The sequence below is a fragment of the Castanea sativa genome, chromosome 5, assembly GCF_040712315.1.
Source record: "Castanea sativa cultivar Marrone di Chiusa Pesio chromosome 5, ASM4071231v1".
In the NCBI taxonomy this organism is placed as follows: Eukaryota; Viridiplantae; Streptophyta; class Magnoliopsida; order Fagales; family Fagaceae; genus Castanea; species Castanea sativa.
The window spans coordinates 61,098,645-61,124,974 of record NC_134017.1 but is presented as its reverse complement, the minus strand read 5'-3'; the positions used below and the strand labels follow the sequence as shown (position 1 = coordinate 61,124,974).

General features: G+C 34.0%; 3 protein-coding genes across 3 annotated transcripts; 2 read left to right on the top strand and 1 right to left on the bottom strand.

The window, feature by feature from the left end:
* Positions 1–1,329: 1,329 nt before the first annotated feature.
* Positions 1,330–2,604, bottom strand: LOC142635556 (uncharacterized). Its single transcript, XM_075809695.1, has 3 exons — positions 2,160–2,604; positions 1,988–2,060; positions 1,330–1,780 (listed from the first exon to the last, which is right to left on the bottom strand). Exons 1-3 carry the CDS (start codon positions 2,602–2,604, stop codon positions 1,330–1,332), a joined length of 969 nt encoding a protein of 322 aa, XP_075665810.1.
* Positions 2,605–7,652: 5,048 nt separating this feature from the next.
* LOC142635555 (tetrahydroberberine oxidase-like) lies at positions 7,653–19,239 on the top strand. Its single transcript, XM_075809694.1, has 3 exons — positions 7,653–7,828; positions 11,911–12,340; positions 18,028–19,239. The coding sequence occupies exons 1-3, from the start codon at positions 7,653–7,655 to the stop codon at positions 19,219–19,221; spliced, it is 1,800 nt and encodes a 599-aa protein (XP_075665809.1). The 3' UTR covers positions 19,222–19,239.
* Positions 13,155–17,698, top strand: LOC142637079 (uncharacterized). Its single transcript, XM_075811370.1, has 7 exons — positions 13,155–14,061; positions 14,143–14,525; positions 14,631–14,939; positions 15,033–15,258; positions 15,851–16,368; positions 16,458–17,396; positions 17,474–17,698. Exons 1-7 carry the CDS (start codon positions 13,155–13,157, stop codon positions 17,696–17,698), a joined length of 3,507 nt encoding a protein of 1,168 aa, XP_075667485.1.
* Positions 19,240–26,330: the final 7,091 nt, after the last annotated feature.

Genomic DNA, 26,330 nt, shown 5'->3' with positions numbered 1-26,330 from the left:
CTAAAATTAAAAATGTTAATTTTTATCTCTTTAATGACATGACCACAGTACACATAGAAAATTATTGTGTACTCCCGAAATACCATAAATGCGTACTCCCTCCTCTCACATGAATGATGAGTTCTACTAATTAAATTCATGATGGGACCCACCATTCATGTGAAAGAGGAGAGTACGCATTTATAGTACTCTAAGAATATATAATAATTTTCACTAGTTTATGGCCAAATTCCAGATTAATACAGTTGGTTAATGTCAGATAATTAAAATAAACATATTTAGAATTAGTGTAGATTAGAAATTTGGAATCTTATCATTTTAAAAATAGCTTAAAACTTTAGTGTTTTTTATTTACAATAATAATTAATGCAACTTTGAATGCTAGTTTGGATTTTTCCCATTGTACAACTGATTCGAATAAAAAAAAAAAGAAAGCGAAAAATATTAAGAAACATCAAATAGTTATCTTATATGTATTTTCTTATTTGAAATTTCTTCTAGATTTGGAGAACAGAAGGAGAACAACGGCCAACATTAACAATTTATCTTACATATATGGAATGGCGTTTCAAAACTACATACCGTTTTCTAGAAAACGGTACATTTTTTTTTAAAAAAAATGTACATTTTATTTCCTCTATATGGGAACAACATTTCCTATACAATTCTACTATGAAGGTAAAAACCGTAAAATCAAGAGAAGTTAATATATAGGGAAAATTACATTTTGCCCACCTGCGATTTGCTCAAAAAATACTTTGCCTACATGTGAATTAAAAATTTGCACTTTACTCACTTGAGATAAGTTCCGTTTGTCTTTTGTTATCCACCTCTGTTAAAAACATGGGTAAATTTGTATTTTTGATACATTTTATGTCTTTTTTCTCTCAAAACGTTAAAAAAAATAAAAAAAACTAAAAAATTAAGAGAAAAAAGATCTAGAACTAGGTTTTGTAAAATTAAAACCTAACTTTTTGATCTACAACAAATCAGAAAATTCCATGCACATTACAGAACTTCACCACAATCTCAAACGTCTCTAAACCACCTGGAAATTCCGTTAACGTTAACACTGTATTTCCTCAATTTCGTCTCTGTCACTGTTTTCTTGTTCCTCTTCCATTGTCAGGGGCAGGGGGTCAATAAGAAACATAAATTATATAAAATCTAGAACAAAAGAGACTTGAATATATCAATATCACAAAAAAAAAAAAATGAAATTCTACAATTATCTTCTATGAGGTTTCATATTTTGAAACCGTCATATGATAGATTCATTATTAATCCTATGAGCTATATCTCTTTCAATGTACAAAGTCAAAAAATCATTCATCCAATGGATATACCAAGCAAATATACCAATGGATATATAACAACCTTATTTGTCTCCACCATCTTTCTAGCAAGGTCCCCAATTCCTTTAAGCTCTAAAAACTCGTCATTGGAGCACATATCAACAATGTAAGTTTGAAGTTGATTATCAAGTGTCAATACATCTGTCTCAAAAAAATCGGATGGATAGAACTTTTCAAGATGGGTCAATTTTTGTATATCAAAAGCCAAAAACGAATCACTTGGATTCAAGCAAGCCATACAAAGTAGCAACTCAATAGTCACCTTTGAAAAACGATTATTAAGCTCTTGAAGTTGTAAATCTATGACTTCAAAGAATAGATCAACACGACAGTGATGTAAATTTCTAATTTGTGGGGCGTTGTGTCGTGGCCTCACACCAACTACAAATATTTCATCCATGTTCAAGATAGGAATATCATGCTTGCTACAAAATGTGGATACTTCAGTCAATAGAGCTTCTCATTCGTCATCTCTCATCGTCTGCAATCGTTGCTTAGACACTTTGACAAGTGTCATAGCATTTACAATATCTTGATTTTTCTTTTGCAATGCTATTGACAACTCATTTGTGATCCCCAAAATATTTTTCATCAAGTGTAAAGCAAAGGAAAATTGAAAAGATAGAATTAACCTTAAAATAGATCGAGCTTCAACTCTTTGCTCAGAGAGTAGGCTATCCTTTTCAATCATCTCAAGTACATTAACTGTGGAAGAGAACATCAAAATCAAGTTGAGGATTGTCCTATAATGTGATCCCTAACGTGTATCACCAGCATGTTTAAGACTTGTCTCTTGGTTCAAACCTTGCCCACTTTCAAGTTCACCGAAGTTCAATGCTTCTGTAATTTTGGCAAGTTGTGCATTTCGTAAAAATTCTCGTCTTTTACGAGAAGCTCCAACAATAGTTACTATTTTACTAACTGAGCTAAAAAATTCAACAATATTAGTATGCTTGTTAGGAATAGCTACAAGAGTCAACTGAAGTTGATGAGCAAAGCAATGGACATAAAATGTTGATTTATTCTCCTTCAAAATTAAAGTTTTAAGACCATTGAATTCACCTTGCATGTTACTGGCCCCATCATAACCTTGCCCACGTAGTCTTGATAAACTCAATGCATACTTACATAATAAAAATTCAATTGCAGCTTTTAGAGACAAAGCAGAGGTATCTGTTATATGTACAATACCAAGAAATTGCGCTGTAACAATTCTCTTTTTGTCCACATAACGCAAAACAACAGCCATTTGTTCTTTTATTGAGATATCACAAGACTCATCAACTAAAATTGAAAAGAACCCACTACCAAGATTTTCGATGATAGCATTGGTAGTTTTATATACAGCTACATTCACAATGTCTATCAGGATGGGTTAGCTTGCTGTTTTTTGGAGTTTTCTACCACACTTCATTAAAAACATCATTATGATCTGCCAAAAATTGTAGAAGCTCAAGGAAATTTCCTTTATCACTTGAATCATCAGATTCATCATGACCATAAAAAGCTAACCCTCGATGGAAAATGAATCTTATGCAATCAACTATTGCATTTAATTGAGTCTGATATTCAATTCTATCTTGATCTGTCTACTTAACAAAAACACTTTGAATGTGTTGATTTTGATTCATTAGATTTTCACCATTCTTAAGAGCTTGGTTATGGGCACTATTAACACCTCCAACATATAGGTCTAGCTTTTCTTTCTTAGTCCAACTATTGAATCCCTTTGTCACAAAATTGTCACCTCCAGATTGTATACCAACATCTTGTCTAAATAGGTAACAATATAAACAATATGTAACATTCTTTCCAGTACTATATTCCAACCAACTTCCGTACTCTTTAAACCATTTAGGCTTAAATCGACGCATAAGTTTACCAATTTTTGTTTGAGGAAAATTGTGTTCATAAGGTTGACATGGTTTTTTTTGTAAATAATATTTTCCTATTTCATCTCGATCATTAGGATGATAAAATGAAATTTTTTTTCATAGCCTAGGGTCCGAAGGAAGATTGTTCACATCAACACGGCTATGCTTAGAAGATGAATCTTGATTATGATATGAATCTTGGGTAGAAGATGAATCTTGCAGCCTACGGAGTTTCCATATTACAAACTTGTCCATAGTACTAGCAAAAGAATAAAAAATAAACTATAAGTTCATTTGACATATTTTTTTCTAATACAATAAACATATTAATTATTGTTGTTAAGTGATTTTTTTGTAATTCTTGAATTTATAAGTTTACAATTCTTTAAATGTTTTATATTTTTATTTTCTTTAGTGTTAATGTACTGACCAAGTCACATAGCCAACAACCCCTCACAAGTCACATTCAACAAAATTAAAAAACTACTTACAAGTCACAAATTAGTCAAATAGTCAAAGTACAAAAGACAACTCATAAGTCATAACTCCACTGTATATCAAATCAATAAAACACTTACAGCAACTCTACAAAAGCCAACAGTATAGAAACTCAAACTCAACAACAATAAAATACTATAAGTAATAAGTTCTATAACCCATTAACTCCCACAGGCCCACACACAGTCACACACATGGTCAAAATTTAGAGACTCAAAACTCAAGTTGAGTTAGTCAACAACAAATATCAGAACAAATTTCTTAACCCCACAACACCCCCCCCCCCCCCACACACACACATGGTCCAAGATTCAAAACTTAACAAAAAAAAAAATCAAAAGATAACTCCACACAAATATACGATGATTCACTCACACAGATTCAGTGAATAGCATATCAAAACACTATAAACACATTCTCACAGTGAAAGAAATAGAGAAAGAGAGCTGAAAAACTAGATCAAGTGGTGGCAGAAATAGATTAGGGACAGTCAGGCAACGGCAGATCGTTGGGGTTATGTTGCGGTAGATTTTGTGTGTGAAGCAGAGGTAGCCTTTTTCCTTTGGGTTTGGAGAGTGAAGAAGGATAATGAGAGATTTTGAAGGTTAGGCAGCTATAAATTCTTAGGTTTTATTTGACCCTTTTTTTTTGTGATTTTTCAAATTTTGATTTATGGGCTTTTTTATTTCTAAGATTAAAGACCAAAATTTTCTTTTGGTTTTTTTTTTTGTTTTTTTTGTTTTTGTTTTCGTTTTTTTTTTTTTTTTTCAGAGTTTAAGTTGGCCTTTAAAAAATAAAGGGTCAGGTTCATGGTGAGGGTGTGCAAATTTGTATTATAGGGGGTTCAAAATATTGTTTTTTTAAATGTTATATATATATATATATATATATATATATATAATTTTCGAGTTAGGGGGTTCATTTGAACCCTCAGACTATAACGTATCGTCGCCCTTGCCCGTTGTTCATGGTTGTATAGTACCAACGTTAGTTTCTTGAAACTTTTGACTTTTAGAGCATCCACATTAATGGATGCAAAGTCTTGCATGATAGAAAAAAATATTACATTTTACACATTTTGACCTAAAAAACACCCACATCAGTGGGTGTAAAGTTGAGCATTTATGCACGGTTTTTGTAGCTCTTGTAAAGTTGTGCATTTACTCTCTTAGCTTCTCACTCTCACCTCTCTCTCATTTTATCTCTCTCTCTCAGTCCACCGATCTCACCGATCAGTCTTGTTGGTTAAATACATGTTTGTATCGCATACAAAATATACGCAGTGAAAAATTAACGGATCTACTTTATTCGCAATTGTTAACATGTGCTATGTAAGTTTCAGAATATAAGAACAAGAGAGTATATCTTGATGTGGTGAAATTCAAAACCAAAGATTAGAAGCACTTAGAGGCATTTTTAATCTTCACTCCAATTCCACTGTACGCCCAAGAAGTGTGGTCCCTCAATCAGTTTTCTAAAGGAGAATAAGAGAGTGTCCCACGCTCACATACACACCATTTCATAATCTCTCTTACCAAAATTTTGTATGTTTTTCTCCTTATAACTGATTATCTAATTGGGTTAGCCTTTTGGGCCTTTTCAATTGGGTTTTAGTATGTGGTTTGGAGTGGGATCAAAATGGACCAATAAGATACTAGCTCTAATGGGTCTTGGGCTTTTCTGTTAACTCTTGACAAGTCCAAAGTTAGCATTAATTATATTTAATATCACTATATAAATATAGTTGCATTCTGGGCCTTATTTATGAATTATATCCCAAAACTTTATTATACATGTAAGTGCACAATTGCACCTGGACCTAAAGACAATCACGGGCTCAGGCCCAATGAGCCTTAAACAATAAGATTTGTAGAGTGTGGGCTTGAAACCTAGGTTAGAAACGCTGGGATCTTGATAACAGGCTTTTATAAGCAAACACAAGTAAATAAAGAACGATAATGACAAATGGGTCTCCTCGGACTCAAGCCGAGGACTATTTCTTTATTATTTCTCTTTCTTCCTTCAAAATTACAAGTTCTTAATTTCTTTCTTAGTTTTCCGATCCCCCTTTTTCTTTGGCCTTTACCCCCCTTTTATACTGTCTTCCCTGATACTTTTTGAACAGTGACTAGAAGTTTCCACCTCACTGTTCAGGGGTCACCTCCCCATTAATGCGGCCAGGGAGGTAGGTGCAGAGCCTTTAATGCGGAGGTGGCAGCCTTTATTCTTGATATTTTCTTTAATACTAGTGCATCTAGAAGATTCAAGATGTCCCCTTTTAACCACTGGTCTCTCCAGAATTGTACTTTGACCTTCATAATGAAATTTTGAGTTCTCTTGGATCTGTCCGAGGTGAAACTCTCCCTCGGCTGTATCCTCGGACCCTCGGCGTATGGGCCAACTCATAGAGTTTGATCCTGGAGCAAGTCGGCCCTCCATGTTACAGCCCAAAGGCCCATATGCCCACTTGGGCCCTTTTACTCCCCACAATACATGCAACCTCTTCATAAAATATTCGTAGTAATACAAAGTCATGAATGTAGACTGTCACTTTGTACCCGGTTTAATCCTCTATATTAGTCATTATATATTTATGAAATCCAATTTCATAAATATATACTTTAGTAACTCCTTACTAAAGTGATTAGGCCTAACACTCTGAATAACCAAACACATTAAGCTTATCTCAAGGGAATATTTTATATCTCCGTTAAAAGACTATGAATTTCATCTTAAGAATATATGTTCCATCAATATCAAATGTGGCTGCCCAACATACTGAGGTTTTGATAATTTCTGTAGACCTCACTTCTGATATATCAAAGCAACCTACATTTCATGATTATGTCCATTATCCTCTTAAGATTAAGAGTTCATGTAAATAGAAGTCGTGAGATTTATTATTCATTTGACAATCGTTAGGAAAATAATAAATCTCACAGCGGTCCAGTTCAATATGTCTTAACTCTTAAAACATATCAGCATACCAACTAGAAGTTTCCACTTCCACGATCAAGACAAATCATTTTAGTTGATATGTTATAGTCTTCGCAAATGAAATGTCTAATTTCATCGCCGAACTACGAACTATAATTCTGAGTTTACAAAGAACTTGTGATTTATATCTTCTGTGACTTTTCACATAAATCACATACTATGCATCTTATGGATTATATGATAATGTCAAATATTCATGTTACCATTAGTTTAGATTATAATGAAACAACTTTATTAATTACAACTTTAAGTCATACATAATGTTATACATAGCATCATACAGTAGGATTTAAGGGCACACATCCTAATAAGTCTCACCAATTTCACAGGTCTCACTGATCAATCTCACCGATCTCACTCTCACTGCTGATACAATCTCACCAATACGATCTCACTTACCTTTGATCCTTTTTAATTTTTTTGTTTGATTAGTTTTGGATTTTTAGTTTGATCAGTGGGTTTTGGGTTTGATGATGGTGGGTTGATGGTGGGTGTGGATTGATCGTTGGTGGTGGACATGGATGAATATTTTATTTGAATAAATGTGTATAATAAACAAACTGGTGTGGGTGTTTTGTAAAAATGAGAGTGTAAAATAGAAAAAGTAGGTTTTAGATATGCAAATTTACAAAATTTTTGTGCTCACATCTAAGGAAACCGAAATATCAAAAAAGAAAATGAGAGTGTAATATTGTATAGAAGAGAAGAAAAAACTCAGGGATTGATGGAGAAAAAACCTTGTGGAGATGAAACGTCACGTCGTTGACTTCGATAACAATGTCGCTTGGTAAACCAGTGGTGCAAAACCTTGCTTGACCTGAAAGTGGTAGCAACTTTTCACTATCTTCTTTTGTAAAAAAATAAAATTTATTAAAAGTTTTTATCACTTTATCTTCACGGGTATATTGGAGGTAGGTGGTGTTCATGAATGGGTCCACTATTTGGAGTTAATGGGGATGACAGTAAATGGCTGTATGAAGAATTCCTTGCGCAACATTTGCCAGCAATGCCTTGGTTCAGAATTTTACATCATAATTTGAACAAATTAATGGTTCTCAAAGAGACGAGTCCTTTCAAAAGCTTCACGGGTCTTAGTGGCAACTGGCAAGCATTGCATGGAAGCAATCAAATCGGAAAATTTCCAGGCTGTTCTTGCTATCACATTACACGTTTACGTCAATAATAAGAAAAGAAAGTCCAACTAGTGAACATAAAAACCAGAGAGAATCAGATCGGCAGAGAAAACCCAACTTCACATGTCTCATTTTACTGACAAACTGTAAATTTTCTCCAAAACCAAATTTAAAACCTAAAATTTTACAAAATCTAACTTTTAGATATTATTTTCTTTTGATTTTTTTAGTTTTTTATGTTTTGAGAGTTGAGAGACAAAAAAATGGTAGCAAAAATACAAATTTACCTTTACTTTTAACAGAAGTGGGCAACATGAGACAAACAAAACTTACTTCAGGTTGATAAAGTGTTCATTTTTAAACCACAAGTAAAGTGTTTTTTAGGCAAATCACAAGTGGACAAAGTATAATTTTCCCTAATATATATTATATGATTCTGAAGTTTGAACAATATAGTATACTAGGTTAGGTTCCCTTTTCTATACTATTAGGATCTCCCTCTAAACTAAACTAAGGGTACCATTAAATGGGAGGCGATGGAGGCAAATTTTCTTAATAAATGGATTTTTATTTGACTCTTTTTTAGGAAGATTTTTTTTTCCTGTTGATTTTAATAAATTTTCATGATAGTAAGATTGGTTAATTAATAAATAGATCAAAAATCCATCTTGAATGTGATCCTAAAAATTTGATGAATAAAAATAATGGACAGTCTGTCACGCCTCACCCAATAGGGTCCAAAACATAAGAAAAGAACCATCGAGAAAGAAACTCTAGGAGATTTTTCATTTTTTTTTTCCACGTGATAAAAATATATAACCATACTAAAATTTCCACAATACAAGTCTCCCAATTTAACATAACACTTCAATTACCCCCAAATAAAGTAAGCTCCCAAGTTATAGCTAATTGATCTGAAAAACTGTTAGAGGATGGGATGAGCTAAACCCCAGTATGTAGCATAATTAATAGGTGTGAGGGAAATGTAAGTCTCATGATAATTAGTATTTTACAAAATGTGTTATAATTTGGAAATTTCCATTTGGTTCATGCAAATCTATTTTTCTTAATAAAATAATAAGAATGATTAAAAGAATGTAACACCAAGCTTTCTCAAAATATTTCAACATAAAACTACATACTATATACTGTGAGTTATATAAACACAATTTAAAAACCTGAAAGTCCAACCTAAGGCCACATAACAAGCCACCATAAAGACGTTAGGTATGCTACAAAGACATCTTGTTATGCCACAAAGACATCAAATTATGCTATGAAGAAATAAGTTTATACCATGAAGACATCAGTTATGCCACAAAAACATCAAATTATGATATGAAGACATCAATTATGCCACAAAGACATCAAATGTGCCAAGATATCAATGTCACAAAGACTGTGACATCTAGCTGGGGTAATCACACTAATCACGACATAAGGATAAAAACAATATAAAGCTCACAGCTATATAAAATTGAAACTCGTAGTTCATTCCAAGTAGTTTCATAAAACTTTATAATATCCAAGCATTTTACAAAGCTCCTAAATTTTTCAAAATCATTTCTTGTCAACAAGATTTTCTATCAATTTTCCAAATTATACAAGTTAAGATAACACTTTTTTAGTATTTCCAACTAATGCCATAAATCCATGAAATCCATTATCAAAGTAATTCAAAGATGCTTATCTTTTTCCATGCCAAATACTCATGCATTTCCCCATATGCAATATTAAATATGATGCGTTTTTCATATATAATCATACATAGTAGGGTCATAACACAACACTTTTTAGGATAACATAGTTCTATAAATAATTTTTCAAAATGTATTTAACAACCCCCCCCCCCCCCAAAAAAAAACATTTATGCAATATGGTTATTTTACAAAAAATCCCATTAAAAAACCACCTACCTTAAAACCCACAAAAAATCTAATTCTCCAAGCTCCAAAGGAGATTAGATAGAATCAAAACAATATTAAGCAAACCTATCACGATAAGCATAAAACTTGATATTGCATCTAGCTACAAATTAAAAATCTCTAAATAGGAAATTAATTAGGCAAACCTAAGTATTTAACCTCACAAATAATATATTTCATTTCCAAAGTTTCTCAACAGTTTAATTTACAAGGCATAAACTTCAATTTATAGACTTAAATCATTCAAGGTATTTTCCTTGACATCAAAACCTCAACACTTTATAAGTATTTCCCAAAAGATTTACACTACATCAACAAGAGACGAATGATACCAAAAATCACAATATCTTCTAAAACTAAAAATTTAAATCTTTAACTGGCTTCAAATAAACAATAATAATTATATTTACCCTAATCAAAAAAAAAAAATTATATTTACTATCTATCACATGAAATAACTCAACTCCCAAATTTCTACAATAAATAAACTTTAGTTAGCTACCATTTGTAAAAACCATAAACTCACTTATCAAATAAATCCACCAAGACCAAACCCATACATACAAATACATGAATATCACTTCTAAAACTCATAAATCGTATGAATATTGTTATCAAAGTATAGATTAAAAGAGCATATAAACTCATCAAAAGATTAGGAGTCTTAGCTTCAAATAATAGAGATGAGTGAGCCTTTACTTTTTCCTATAGAATTTTCTAGTAAACTTTGCCAGAAAAGAAGGTAGTGGTAGTGGTGAGGAGTGGGGACCGGTAGGAGAGTGTGAGGGAGAAAGGGAGAAGTGTGCTATGTTTGTGTGAAAAAAAAAAAAAAAAAGTATAGAAAACCCTTAGTTGATAGACCAAAGAGGAAGAGATATTTTGCAAGATTTGTGCTTAGGAGTTAAGGGGTAGGTGGGCAACACTACATCAACAAGAGACCCATGATACCAAAAATTACAATATCTTCCAAAACTAAAAATTTAAATCTTTAACTGGCTTCAATTAAAAAATAATAATAATTATATTTACCATCTATCATATGATATAACTCAAAACTCTCAAATTTTTACCATAAATAAACTTTAGTTAGCTACCATTTGTAAAAATCATAAGCTCAATTATCAAATAAATCCACCAAGACCAAACCCATACATACAAATACATGAATATCACTTCTAAAACTCATAAATCATATGAATATCATTATAAAAGTATAGATTAAAAGAATCTCAAGCAGAAGCATATAAACTCATCAACAGATTAGGAGTCTTCAAATAATAGAGATGAGTGAGCTTTTACTTTTTCCTATGGAATTTTCTAGTAAACTTCACCAGAAAAGAAGGTGGTGGTAGTGGTGAGGAGTGGGGACCGGTAGGAGAGTGTGAGGGAGAAAGGGAGAAGTGTGTTGTGTTTGTGTGAAAAAAAGAAAAAGAAAAAAGAAAATAATAGGTATAAAAAACCCTTAGTTGATAGGCCAAAGAGGAAGAGATATTTTCCAAGATTTGTGGTTAGTAGTTAAGAGGCAGGTTGGGCACACTGCATCAAAAAGAGACCCATGAATCCATGATACCAAAATTCACAATACCTTCCAAAACTAGTAATTTAAATTTATAACTGGCTTCAAATAAACAATAATAATTATATTTACCATCTATCACATGATATAACTCAAAACTCCCAAATTTCTACCATAAATAAACTTTAGTTAGCTACCACTTGTAAAAACTATAAACTCACTTATCAAATAAATCCACCAAGACCAAACCCATACATACAAATACATGAATATCATTTCTAAAACTCATAATCATATGAATATCATTATCAAAGTATAAATTAAAAGAATCTCAAGTAGAAGCATATAAACTCATAAAAAGATTAGGAGTTTTTACTTCAAATAATAGAAATGAGTGAGCCTTAACTTCTGCTATGAAATTTTCTAGTAAACTTCGCCAGAAAATAAGGTAGTGGTAGTGGTGAGGAGTGGGGACCGGTAGGAGAGTGAGAGTGTGAGGGAGAAAGGGGGAAGTGTGTTGTGTTGTGTTTATTGAGAGGATTACTTCAAATCTTTAAGTTGGAATGCTCGTCACGCTACTAAAACGCTATAAATAACGAAGCACTAATCCAGTTTCAATCACCACACACAAAAAAAAAAAAAAAATTTATCAGTTTCTTTATTTGTGTTTGCTCTTCTTTTCTCATTTTTATTGGCAACTTCAGCTCATACTCATGAAAACTTTCTTCAGTGCCTGACCCTTCATTCCGGAAATGACAGTATTTCTAAAGTCATTTACACCCCCTCCAACTCTTCATATTCATTTGTATTGAAATCATCCTTCAGAAACACCAGATTCTCAACACCTTCCACTCCAAAACCTCAAGTCATTGTTACACCATTGGGTGTTTCACAAATTCAAGAAACACTTTATTGTGCCCAAAAACACAGAATCCAAGTAAGTGTTAGAAGTGGTGGACATGATTACGAGGGTCTTTCTTTTGTTTCTCCTGTACCATTTGTCATACTTGATATGATTAATCTTCGAAACATTTCTATTGATGTAGAAAATGTTAAGTATTAGATAGGTTGTACATATCTTTGTTATTTGTATTTTGTACATATAGGAGTAAACTACAATAGCTTAGTATAGTTGATGATATATTGCTGTCGTTTAATACTGTACAGTTGATGAGTTAGCTAGGTTAGTTATAGATTTAATACACGTGTACAGCAGTTTGTATTGGGTGAATATTTCTGTTACTGTTTACACCTCTGTTCTCACTATATAAGAGAACAGAGTCTGATAATTTAATACAAGAAATTCATTTTACAAGTTTACATTTCTCTCTCTCTGTGGTTCATATTTCCTCCATTGATAGAACCTTCGAAGCTTGTATGTGATTCAATATGGTATCAGAGCAGAACTAGCTCAGAGATCTTTCAAGTCTGGTAATCTCTGATTCTTATTAGTTCAATTACATTCTTTCTTGTTTTCTTAATGCTTCTTTTAGATCAACTAGAAATTTTCTTCATCGTGTTTCTGTTGATTCTTGCATAAAGATCATCATCTTCTTGATTCTGTTTTTCTTGTTCATAATTGAAATTGAAATCTTCGATCTTAGGGTTTCAATTTCCAATTTACAATTTTCTGTTGTGAACTCATCAAGATTACGAATTGCATCTTGATTTCTTAGGGTTTCAATTCCCAATTCATACCTATCTGTTGTGATCTCAGCAAGATTGTTAATTGCATCTTGATTTGACCTAGTTTCAGTGTTCGTTTCTTGAAGAACTCTCTAGAAAATCAATTCTTGATTTTCGTTTTTCCTAATTCTTGCTTGAGACTCTGAATCATCATCAATTTTGCACTAAGTATGTCTGAAAGCACCTCTAGTACTACTGCTCCTACTGTCCAGCCTTGGGAAAACACCTCTAGTCCCTATTTCCTGTCTAGTGGAGATAACCCAGGTGTTTCTTTGGTAGTTCAACCTCTCACTGAAGAAAATTATAGCACATGGAGTAGGGCAATTCTCATTTCTTCGGATGCCAAGACCAAATTGGGTTTCATTGATGGCTCTATTCCTAAGCCCCAATCTGTTGATCATCCATATCACAGAGCTTGGTGTAAGTGTAACAGCACAATCTTAGCTTGGTTGTTTAATTCTGTTTCTAAGGATTTACAACCAAGTATAGTTTATTTCAAGACTGCCAGAGATGTATGGGTTGACTTACAGTACAGATATGGCCAAGGAAATGGACCTAGAATCTATGAATTAAGGAAAGAGATTAGTACCCTGACCCAAGAAGATTTAACCATCAATGCATACTACACCAAATTCAAGGGACTTTGGGATGAATTTTCAAATTACAGGACATGTACATGTGGTCATCAAATTGAGGACTGCACTATGTCTTTTCTGATGGGGCTGAATGAGACATATGTAGCTATCAAAGGACAGATTCTCCTTATGGAACCTGTGCCTCCTCTAAGCAAAGTGTTCTCTCTTTTGCTTCAAGATGAGAAGCAGAGAAAGGTGGGTGCTGGGAAGAGAGTCTTGGTTGATACATCAGCAGCTTTAGCAGCTCTAGGATCAAAGTCTGGTAATACCAAGAATTTTACTAAGCCTAAGAGTGGTAGACCACAATGCACTCATTGTGGAGCCATGGGACATGTTGTTGACAAGTGTTATAAACTGCATGGCTACCCTCCTGGGTACAAGTTCAAGAACAAGGGTGGTCAGCCTTTTGCAAACAATGTCATTGCTGCTGAAGATCATGCTAGTGAACCTGTCACACTCACCAAGACTGAATATCAGCCATTGATTTGATTATTGAACTCTCAATGTCATTTTGGAACTTAAGCTCCACCAGAGGCATGTTTGAACAACACTCCTCAGGTTGCTACTGTCATTACTCAGCCTTCAATGACTGTTTCAGCCCAAGAGTTATCAGGTAGTTGCCTTTCACCTTCCCTTGAGCATTCTGTCTTCCCTTCAAGAGTCAATATTTGCTTTTCTCCTTCTCTTGAGCATTCTGTTTTTTCTTCAACTGTCAATACCTCTCACATTAGTTCCTATGACTGGATTCTTGATAGTGGTGTAACTGACCACATGGTGCATTCCATTCATTTCTTTACTTCTATTACTTCTTCTGTTCAAATTTCAGTTAGACTTCCTAATGGTGACATGGTTCAAGTGACTCACATTGGAACTGTTAAAATTTCAGCAACTCTAACTCTAGAACATGTCCTTTGCATTCCTAGTTTTTCTTTCAACCTTATTTCCATAAGTAAACTGACCCAGAATTCCTTTTGCTGCTGTGTTTTTCTTTCTCATTATTGTTTTCTTCAGGACTTACAGCACTGGAAGATGATTGGGTTGGGTAAGAGACATGGAGGACTGTACACTTTGCAGAGCACTAATTCCATCACCTTACCCTCTTCTGTTTCAGAGGTTTTATCTAGATTACCATCTTTTCTTTGTAATAAAAGTGTCAATGCATGTGATCTTGTCTCTTCTCATGCTATTGTTACTTCCAATAATGTTGTTAGATTATGGCATTACAGATTGGGACACCCCTCTTCACAAAGATTAGCTTTGTTGAATTCTATTGTACCTGATTTGACTTCTTGTAATAATAACAATTCTTTTGATTGTTATGTCTGTCCTTTGGCCAAGCAACACAAATTACCTTTTCCCAAATCTACAAGTGTTTCTTTATCTTGTTTTGATTTGATCCATGCTGATATTTAGGGACCTTATTCTACCCCTTCATTGAATGGCTCAAGATACTTTCTTACTTTGGTTGATGATCATAGTAGATGTACTTGGGTTTATTTAATGAAACATAAATCTGATGCTTCTTCCTTAGTTCAGAATTTCTTTCAAATGATCCTTACTCAATTCAAGGTTCCAATTAAGGTGCTTAGGACTGACAATGGTCTTGAATTTGCCCTTTCTTCATTTTATGCTTCCAAGGGTATTTTACACCAGCTATCTTGTGTTGAAACACCATAACAAAATGCTGTTGTTGAAAGAAAACATCAGCATTTGTTGAATGTTGCAAGAGCCTTGAGATTTCATGCCAATTTGCCTTTAAAATTCTGGGGGGATTGTGCTCTTACAGCCACATATCTTATCAACAGATTTCCTAGTCCTCTTCTAGGTAATCTCACACCTTATCAAAAACTTTTGGGTCATTTGCCATCTTATCATCATCTTAGATCTTTTGGCTGCCTATGTTATGCCTCTACTTTGGCTAGAAATAGATCCAAGTTTGATCCTAGGGCTAAGGCATGCATATTTCTTGGCTATCCTTTTGGAACCAAAGGGTATAAGTTGTATGATTTGTCCACCAAATCTGTTTTTCTTTCTAGAGATGTCATTTTCAAAGAGTCTATCTTTCCTTTCAAACATTGGTTGTCTAAATCTGCCCCTAGTCTTTCTTCTACTTCTCCCAATATTTTTCCCTGTCAACCTTCACTTCCTGAGTCCATTTCTCCTTTTCTCGCCGAGCTTTCTCTTCCTTTCAGGCCCCTGACCCCGTCAGTGCCTCCCCGATGAGTTTCCAGATCTTGTTCATCCTGATCTGGATTCTTCTCAAGCTGTTATTGTTGTTCCACCTGACCCTCCTGTTCTTGCTGTTCCCTTACCTGATTTACCTGTTGTTAGAAGGTCTAATAGGTCTCATAAACCTCCCTCATACCTTCATGATTATCACTGCAATTTAGCTTCTACAAATATTTCTAGTCTTCACTGCAATATGGCCTCACTCATACCTTCCCATGATTCCATGTTTACTGACAATCCAGGTATCCTTTATCCACTTTCCTCTACTCTTTCTTATACTAAGTTGTCTATTGCACATAGAGTTTTTTCTGTTGCCTTGTCTGTTGCCAAGGAACCTTCTTCCTATGCTGAAGCTTTACCTGATCCCTTGTGGCAAGCTACCATGAAGGCTGAGATTGATGCACTTCAGGCCAATCAGACTTGGGTAATGACCAAACTGCCTCTTGGTAAGGTGCCTATTGGGTGCAAGTGGGTGTACAAAATTAAGCTTAAAGCTGATGGTTCTATTGAAAGGTACAAGGCTAGACTTGTTGCTAAGGGCTTCACTCAGACTGAGGGAATTGATTACTATGAAACTTTCTCTCCTGTGGTAAAATTTGTAACTGTTAGAACTCTTTGGCCATGGCTGCTGTGTATGGTTGGCATCTCTCTCAATTGGATGTTAATAATGCATTCTTGCATGGGGATTTAAATGTGGAAGTGTATATGGTTCCTCCTCCAGGATTTGGCAGCAAGGAGGAGGTGTGCAGACTCACCAAGTCTCTTTATGGCTTGAAGCAAGCAGGCGGGCAGTGGTTTGCTAAGCTCTCATTCACTCTTCTTAATCATGGTTTTACTCAATCTAAGTCAGACTATTCTATCTTCACTAAGGTCAGCAAGGGTTCAATTCTCATCTTACTAGTTTATGTGGATGATATTCTAATAGCTAGCAATAATGTGGAGGCAGTCAATGCTTTCAAGGTTTTTCTAGATGACAAGTTCAAACTAAAAGATCTTGGTACCTTGAAGTATTTCTTAGGCCTTGAGGTTGCAAAGATTGTGAAAGGCATTAGTTTGTGTCAAAGGAAGTTTACTTTAGAGCTGCTTTCTGATATGGGTCTGCTAGCAAGTAAACCAGCTAATGTGCCTATGGATCAAACAGCCAAGTTTAGGAGCTCAATGGGAGAGGATGTTCCAGACCCATCCTTATATAGAAGAATTATAGGGAAGCTACTCTATTTGACTCTCACTAGACCTGACATCTGTTACTCAGTGCATAAACTGAGTCAGTTTATGAGTTCTCCTAAAATTCCACACCTGCATGCAGCCTATAAAGTGCTTAAGTATCTAAAGAAGACACCAGGACAGGGCTTATTTCTCTCTGCGAGTTCAGAATTAAGACTCAAAGCCTACTGTGATGCTGACTGGGTAGCCTGTCCAGACACCAGAAGGTCGGGCCAGGATTCTGTGTTTTCCTTGGTGATTCTCTCATATCTTGGAAATGTAAAAAACAAGTGGTGTCTAGATCATCAGCAGAATCAGAGTATCGAGCAATGGCTACTGCCACAAGTGAGATTGTTTGGTTGTTGACCTTGCTTAGAACTATTGGTTTAGATCACAATCAGCCATCTTTGTACTTGATGAAGGCAGCTTTATATATTGCTGCAAATCCTGTGTTCCACGAAAGAACGAACCATATAGAGGTTGACTGCCACTTTATTCGAGACAAAATTCAAGCTGGAATCATTAAGACATTCCATGTTCCTACTCGACATCAAATTGCTGATTTCTTCACAAAGGCACTTGGATATAAACAGTTCTACTTTCTTCTGTCCAAGATGAACTTAATCAACATTTATAGTTCATCTTGAGGGGGAGTGTTAAGTATTAGATAGGTTGTACATATCTTTGTTGTTTGTATTTTGTACATATAGGAGTAAACTACAATAGCTTAGTATAGTTGATGATATATTGCTGTCGTTTGATACTGTACAGTTGATGAGTTAGCTAGGTTAGTTATAGATTTAATACACATGTACAGCAGTTTGTATTGGGTGAATATTTCTGTTACTGTTTACACCTCTGTTCTCACTATATAAGAGAACAGAGTCTGATAATTTAATACAAGAAATTCATTTTACAAGTTTACATTTCTCTCTCTCTGTGGTTCGTATTTCCTCCATTGATAGAACCTTCGAAGCTTGTATGTGATTCAATAGAAAATAACACTGTCTGGGTTCAATCCGGTGCAACATTGGGTGAATTATACTATTGGATTGCCGATAAGAGTAGAACCCTTGGCTTTCCAGCTGGAGTTTGCCAAACAATAGGTGTTGGTGGACATTTCAGTGGGGTAGGGTACGGTACATTGTTGCGCAAATATGGCCTTGCTGCAGATAATGTTCTTGATGCACATTTGATTGATGTTAAGGGAAGATTCCTTGACAGAAAATCAATGGGAGATCTGTTTTGGGCCATTCGAGGAGGAGGAGGGGCTAGCTTTGGAGTCATTGTTTCATGGAAAATCAAGCTGGTTCCTGTTCCAGTAAATGTGACTGTGTTCACAGTCAGAAAGGGCTTGGAACAAAATGCAACCAAAATTCTTCATCGGTGGCGGTATGTTGCACCCAATATCGATAGAGACCTCTTTATTCGTGTACTCTTAACAGGTTCAGGTTCTGTCCAATACGGGAATAGGTCGGTCCATGCTTCGTTCAATTCCATTTACCTAGGAGGGAAGGATAAGCTCCTTCCATTGATGCAAAAGAGCTTTCCTGAGCTTGGTTTGGTGAGTGAAGATTGTACAGAAATGAGCTGGATTCAATCTATCCTCTACTTTGCTGGATTCCAAAATGGACAATCCCTAGAAGTTTTGCTAAATAGGACTCTGACAGTTAACTCTTATAAAGCGAAATCCAACTATGTGAGGCAACCCATTCCCAAGGCTGCGTTGGAAGGGATTTGGCCAAGATTTTTTGAGGAGGCACAGTCATCTGTAATAATCCTGAATCCATATGGGGGGAGAATGAGTGAAATTTCGGAGTCTGCAACACCTTTCCCACATAGAGCAGGCGTCATTGGCAAAATCCAATGCTTGGTGTATTGGTCAGAAGAAGGGACGGCGGCAACTAAAAAGCATGTACGTTGGATGAGAAGGCTTTACGCTTATATGGCTCCCTACGTTTCAAATTCTCCGAGGGAAGCGTATCTAAATTATAGAGACCTTGACATAGGTAAAAATAAGAAAGGCCGCCGCACAAGTTTAAGACAGGCAAGCGTATGGGGTACTAAATATTTTAAGAACAACTTCAAAAGGTTGGTGTTTGTGAAGACCGTATTTGATCCCACTAATTTCTTTAGGAATGAACAAAGCATCCCGCCTCTTTCATTCTAGTGGATGAAGTGAAGTGATTTGGGATACTTATATTGCAATGATATATTGTTGTCTTGTTTCTTTCTTTCTTGTTTTGTTTTTTAATGCCAAAAATTGTACTCATAATAAAGCTTAAACATAAAAAAGGCTTTATTAAGTATAAATAAAGTCTCGGATGGAATTGTAAAGATCGATCCATAAGTCTCTTACATCTTATGATAAATTTATTCTCGATACATTGGTTTAAGTATTTATTATATTTTCATGTTGAGTGTTTGGCTTAATGTGTCTTCATAGGTCTTGAGCACCTGCTGCATGATAGTATGCCAATATTCGTTTTAATGATGTGTTAGTTTTGGGCTCCCATTCACTTATTGCAATACCAAAAAACTGGGACTAAACGAGTGCAAATTTTGCTTTAGGAACTTATCTAATGAGTCTCATAGCAAGCTAATAAAAAAATGTCCAAATACCACCGTGCACCCTTGGTGTGAAAGTAACTTCACAAGTACAAGTTCTTATAAGGTTGGGTGAGGGAATGAGAAAGCAAAGATTGGGGTTCAAATGTAACGCCTTAGCTCTAACAAAAGAGTTGGATTTTTTTAGACCCACATGTTCCCCACCACTCATTCTCACAATATCTCTCCGACTCTTGGTCGGGTCATCTCTCCCTCTTATTTTGTTCTCTTCTCTTTTCATATAAAAAAAAAAAAACATGAACACACACACACACACTCCTCCCTCACACTCTCCCATCGGTACCTCACTCCTCACCACCATCTTTTTTTGGTGAAGCTTACAGGAAAACTCCATAGGAAAACGGTAAGGCTTATTCATCTCTATTATTTGAGGTAAAAACTCTATTTTTGCTGGGTTTACACATATTTGCTAGAGGTTCATTTAATCTAAGCCTTGAAAGTGACATTTATGTGATTATGCGTATGGGTTTTGACTTGGTGGCTTTACATAATAAGTGGGTTTATGATTTTTATAAGTGAAATTTGTCTAAGGTTTGTTACAGTGGATATTTAGGAGTTTTAGGGTTACAACATGTGATAGTTGGTAAATCTTATTTTTTCATTGCTATTCGGTTTATTTGGAGCTAGTTGAAATTTATAATTGCTTGTCTTGGAGGATATTGTGATTTTGATGTCATGGGTTTGTTGATGATGTTGTGTAAATCTTATGGAACCTACTCATGAAGTGTAGAAATTTTAATATTAGGGAGATGACCTTGGATGGCTTAAGTTTATAAATTGGAGCTTATGTCTTGTATATTAAATTGTTGAGTAACCATGGAAGTGTTATACATTACTTTTGAGGTTAAAATATTGAGACTTACCTATTTAATGGCTTATTTAGCAAGTCCTATTTCATAGCAAGATGCAATTTCAAGATTTATGCTTATCGTGATAGGTTTGTTTATTATTTTCTAGGTTCTAGCTAATCTCCTTTGGAGTCTGGGAATCTAGGATTTTGTGGGTTGCAAGGTAAGTAGCTTCTTAAGGAGATTTTTAAAGATAAAATAATTTTGCATAAAAAATTGTTTTTGTGTTAAACACATTTTGGGAAATTATTTATAGAAACTATATTTTCCTTAAAAGCTTCATGTTGTAACTTTAATGTATTATTTATGAAAAGGGCATCATATTTGGCATTACATATGGGAAAATGCATGAATTATTGACATGAAAAATATGAGCATCTTCGATTTACTACTTTGATAGCTTTATGGATTCATTGTATTAATTGGAAATACAAAAGATGCTTTATCTTAACTTTTATTATTGGGGAAATTAATGCAAAAATATTTTTGGACAAGAAATTGTTTTGAGGAATTTGAGGATATTATGGGTATTTGTCCATTGAAAAATCCTATGAAACTACTCGGAAGTAAACTATGCATTGCATATACATTCATATGTGAGCTTTTAATGTTATTTGGCCCTTGTGCTATGACACTAGTGATTACCCCATCTGTATGACGACCTCGTCTTTGTGACGTCCTCTGCCTATGTGACGATAATGTCATAAGGTCTTAGGTGAGGTTTCCTAGTTTGAAATGATTTTGGACATTATTAAGCTCATAGTGATATTATGCAGATTCATGGTGGTTATTTTAAGAAACTTTGAGTTGCATCATTTTAATTATTCTTGTCAAATTATAAATGAGCCTGATTTTGCAGCTTTTAAATGAAATTCCCAAATTATGCATGTTTTGTAAATTATTCTTTATTATGAAACTTGCATTTTCCTCACCCTCATTAATGATGCCACTTACTAGGTTCCATTTCATCACATTCTTCCACCAAACTTTTTCAGAGCAGGCAGCGATCTTTTGGAGATATGTTTTTGTGGCTAATAGTAGTTATACAACTAATGATCATAGAGGAGACTTGACTAATTCTTTCACCAAACTTTTTTAGAGTAGGCAATGATCTTTTTGAGATAGGTTTTTATGCCTAATAGTAGTTATACAACTACTGATGGAGGCTGGACTTTTGAGGTGGTGATCCTTAGATGTGTACATCCCAAAGGAGCCTTGACTTATTCTTTTGCAGCTGATAGTGGTGACAGGAAAAGTTATTGATGTGTAATAATTATTATTCAGACCTTTATTCTTTTGTGGTTAATGGTCATTGTAATTATTCATAGAGCTTTTACTTACTTTGGGAGCATTTTTAATGAAATTTTTATGAAAATTTATTGATGTTGGTGGGAATTCTTTGGATTGAATTGTCAACAAAATTTACAAGTGCATTGGGTTATAGTTTTCTCATGCTTTGGACCTTTTAGATTTGTTGGGTGACATCAAGTATTTTAGAGGGAATTTTATATACATATACACTTAGATTAAACTAGAGAAATTTTTTTTCAAATATGAGTTTATGAAGGGGAAAAATATTAGTATCTAAATTAATGGCATTTTATTGAGATGCTAGCTCCATAAAATTAGCAATCCAAAAGCCTAATTGGTTTTAATTATTTATTGGTGTAAATCCATTGTCAATTCTTAAATTTTAACTTATGAATGATTAGTCCCTAAAATTAAATGAATAATGCTAGAGATACAAACTATTTTATAGAATATTTTACAAACTGCTGATGTGGTTAATGGTAGGCTTAGATGAAAACTAACAAGAGATTGGTCGCATCAACATTTTATAAAAATGTTGTAAAATAATTTATTGCTATAGCATTGCTCAAATCAAAAATATTCATTTTCAATCTCTATGATGAGATGGCCACAGTACACATGGTTGACTGCTCACCAGTTTATGGCCAAATTCCAGATATATACAGTTGGTTGATGTCAAATAATTAAAATAAACATTAGAAGCTCAAAATCATATATTTCTAGCAATAGCTTAAAACTTTAGTGTTTTTATTTATTTATTTTTTTTACAATAATAATTAGAGCAACTTTGAATGCTAGTTTGGATTTTCCCATTGTACGCATTCATATTATTCAATAAAGTTCTACAATTGATTCGAATTATAACTAATAATAAAAAAAGAAAGACAAAAAAATAAGAAACATCAAATAGTTGACTTGTATTTTCTAATTTAAAATTTCTTCTAGATTTGGAAAACGGAAGGAGAACAACGACCAACATTAACAACTTATCTTAAATATATCGAATGGCGTTTCAAAAGAATCAAAACTACTTACCGTTTTCTAGAAAACAGTACATTTAATTTCATATATATGGGAACAACATTTCCTATACAATTCTGCTATGAAGGTAAAAGAAAATAAAAAAATAAATAATAAAGATTAGCTTCCCTTTTCTATTCTACTAATCACTAACCAATTCGAAGTGCTAGATTTTTATTTTTATTTTTATTTTTTTATATTAATACTCCACCTTTGATATCTAATGATAAGTTTATAAATTAAGTTGGTTCATCTCCCACCCATACCCCACAACTGAAGTAGCCTTAAAATTATCAACGTACCAACACCTTGATCGGTCTCAATGCCACAATCTACTAATACAGCAGAAGCCACTAATACACCAACTTTGATATTTAATGATGATTTATAAATTAATCTGATTCTTCATGTTCCAAGTCAAGCATACCTGATTTTATACCCATTTAATATCACAAAACAAATGTGCTTTTCCTTAAACCAGCAAATTTCATATTGCAATTGCAGCAACCTTAGCCAATAACTCTAGTAAAACCCTATCCTTCACTCAATAACCTAACCAACAACATTAAAATCTACGTTTTTTCTTTTCCATACCTGAACCTACAATAGGATATTGTCCCAAAATACTTGCTGCAAAATGTCTAAAAAGTCTTGTAACTTAAGAACAAAATCACTATAACAGCATATAAAGTTTCATGTATTTAAGACATACATTTGGCTTACTCATTCTCTTTTGAACAACTAAGGATACCTTATGACAACAATTTTTATGCTTGCACATAGGAAAAGAACAAAATGATCTGAAACTTATATCCAGGAGATGCATAGACATATTGCCATGTGAAAAATAAAATGATTAATACGAACTTATGAATTTCAATGATCTAATTCTTACATGATAAAGCCATTTTTTTTAGGTTCATAGCTTGAAAATAAGTCACGGAAAAATGAAATACCTATTCTCTATCAAGACTGAAAACGACTTTTTTTTTTTTTTTTTTTTTATTTGGTTGGAAAACACTTTTTTATATATAATGCAGTCCCTACATAGCTCGAATTTGCAAGAGACCACTAAAGGAGACTAATGCAAGTGACCCATGGACCATCATAGACTTATTTTTCTGATAAATAAGCTTGCTACTTGTCTCTTGTTCATATACCATGCAAGTGATCAATTATTAAACCTGCCCTGGATCACATTTTAATGGTAGTATATCTCACTGAACAGCATATTATGCACATTTTCTTGACTTGAATTTCTTTTGTAACAATTGATGGCTTTTAAGCAAATGTAGTTATTCACTTCTAGTCTTCAAAAGGCATCTATCTACCAGAAGAGAACCCTAACAATCAAGTAACAAAAATCGATAGTCAATGGACCCCATTTTGCACATAGTCTTATCAAGCACGGATACGTTTCCGGATATCAAGTGTGGGTGTGGGTATGGGTGCGGGACTCGACTATTTTTTAAAAAGTAAGATGCGGATGTGGCGATTAAAAAATTATTTAAAATATTTTTATTTATATTTTCTATACATTGCTAAGCATATTTTTTCACATTATATAAATATATACCAAATTTAAGAGTAACAATAGATAATAACTAAAACATGATATTCATTAATTAAAAACAATCCACAAGTTTGAAACTAAAACATTAAAATTAGAATACAAGGAGGGAAGTAGAGAGCAGAGAGAGGCAGAGAGTAGAGAGCCAAGGAGGCAGTGATGGTTTTAGGGTTCTTTTTTGTTTGTTTGTTTTTTTTTTTTAAGATTTTTTTGCACTCCTTTTTTTATATAATTTTTACTTGAATTTCAGCGTAATTCAAAGCTGATATCGGCCTGAATCAGCTGGAATAGCCTGAATTGGTCGATTTCGGCCGGTCGATACGATCCAATTCGACTTGAATTGGCTTCGAGTCGGCGCATATCCAGAAATGAAAAAAAAAATCTGACGAGGCATCGACACGTGAGAAGCGGCGTCGCCCACCGTACCCCGTGTCGGGCCGTCTCAGATGCTGGTGCGACACCCCTGTAGTCGTGTTGATGCTTTCTAGCACATAGTAGAAATCCACATTCCAGGTAACAATTTTCATAAATAAAGATTATGGAACAAAAATACACAAATTCATGATGCGGCTTAGTGATCCATGGACCATCATATAGTTTATGCTAATTCATATATTCGATTATCCCAACACACATACATCAATTGCTCTTGGAGGACTTTTATCGAACATCTAGCAGATATATCCAATAATAAGTCTTTAACTAGCTCCAAGACAAACAATATATATCTTTAACTAGCTCCAAATGAACCCAATAGCAATGGGAAAAAAATTGATTTACCAACTATCACATGATATAACTCAAAACCCCTAAATTTTCACCTTAAATAAACCTTAGATAGCCACCATTTGTAAAACCATATACTCACTCATCAAACAAGTCCACCAAATCAAAAACTCATACATATAAACACATAAATATCACTTCCAAAGTTTAGATTAAAAGAACCTTGAGCAAAAGTATAAAATCCATCAAAGAATTAGGAGTTTTTACCTCAAATAATAGAGATGAGTGAGCCTTAGCTTTTTTCTTATAGAGTTTTCCGATAAACCTTGCCGGAAAAATGGTGGACGTAGCAGCGAGATGAGTACCGATGAGAGAGTGAAAGAGAGAGGTAGAGAGTAGTGTTGTGTTTGTGAGAAAATGAAAAAGAAAATAGTAGATGTGTTGGGGAACAATTTGGGTAGGTGGTGATGTGGGAGCCAAAAAATCTAACCTTTTTTTCTTTTTCTTTTTCTTTTTTCGAAACCTGGGGCGTTACAAAGGAGAAGGTATTTGGTATTAAATGATATCATGTCAATAGTATCAAAATTCAATAAATGTGAGACATGTCAGCAAAAAATAACAAATGAAAGACACATGTTAGTGAGTAGTTTTTTTTTTTTTTTTTTTTTTTTGAGATAAAAGATAGAAATTTTATTAGATAAAGTAGAATGAACAGTCAATAATGTAACATCAAAACAGACTTATTCTGCAGAAACAAAACACTACAAGCAGGGGAAAAATAGACTTATTCTGCAGAAAAAAAAAAAAAAAACTACAAACAGGGGAAAACTAGACTTATTCTGCAGAATACAAACACTACAGAAAAATAACACTGCAGAAAAAACACCACTGTGCAGAAAAACACCACAGTGCAGAAAAACCAATACCGTAGAAAAACAAAACTGCAGAAAAACAACATTGTGCAGGAAAAAACCACTTTGCAGAAAAACAATAGATATGCAGAAAATTAGAACCCTGGACATACAATACCAAACACCAACAAAAACACCCTAAACAAATCACTGAGCAGCTATTAGCCTCTAAAACTCCTGCAGAAAACCGATTGCTCCATCAAGAGTAACCTTTGGATGGGTTTGGATATGTTCAAATAAAATTTATTTTGAGGATTCCAAATTG

Bases quoted from the DNA above. Each gene is read 5' to 3' on its own strand.
- LOC142635556 (XM_075809695.1), bottom strand. From the start codon at position 2,604: ATGGCTGTTGTTTTGCGTTATGTGGACAAAAAGAGAATTGTTACAGCG. The intron at 2,061-2,159 runs GTTTGAACCAAG...TCTCTTCCACAG, and splicing joins TGAACTTGAAAGTGGGCAAG to TTAATGTACTTGAGATGATT. The intron at 1,781-1,987 runs GTTAATTCTATC...CACATTTTGTAG, and splicing joins GAAGCTCGATCTATTTTAAG to CAAGCATGATATTCCTATCT.
- LOC142635555 (XM_075809694.1), top strand. From the start codon at position 7,653: ATGGGTCCACTATTTGGAGTTAATGGGGATGACAGTAAATGGCTGTAT. The intron at 7,829-11,910 runs GCAAGCATTGCA...GCACTAATCCAG, and splicing joins ACGGGTCTTAGTGGCAACTG to TTTCAATCACCACACACAAA. The intron at 12,341-18,027 runs GTAGAAAATGTT...GAACCTTCGAAG, and splicing joins TTCGAAACATTTCTATTGAT to CTTGTATGTGATTCAATAGA.
- LOC142637079 (XM_075811370.1), top strand. From the start codon at position 13,155: ATGTCTGAAAGCACCTCTAGTACTACTGCTCCTACTGTCCAGCCTTGG. The intron at 16,369-16,457 runs GCTAGACTTGTT...TGTAACTGTTAG, and splicing joins GTTCTATTGAAAGGTACAAG to AACTCTTTGGCCATGGCTGC. The intron at 17,397-17,473 runs GTGAGATTGTTT...TACTTGATGAAG, and splicing joins AGCAATGGCTACTGCCACAA to GCAGCTTTATATATTGCTGC.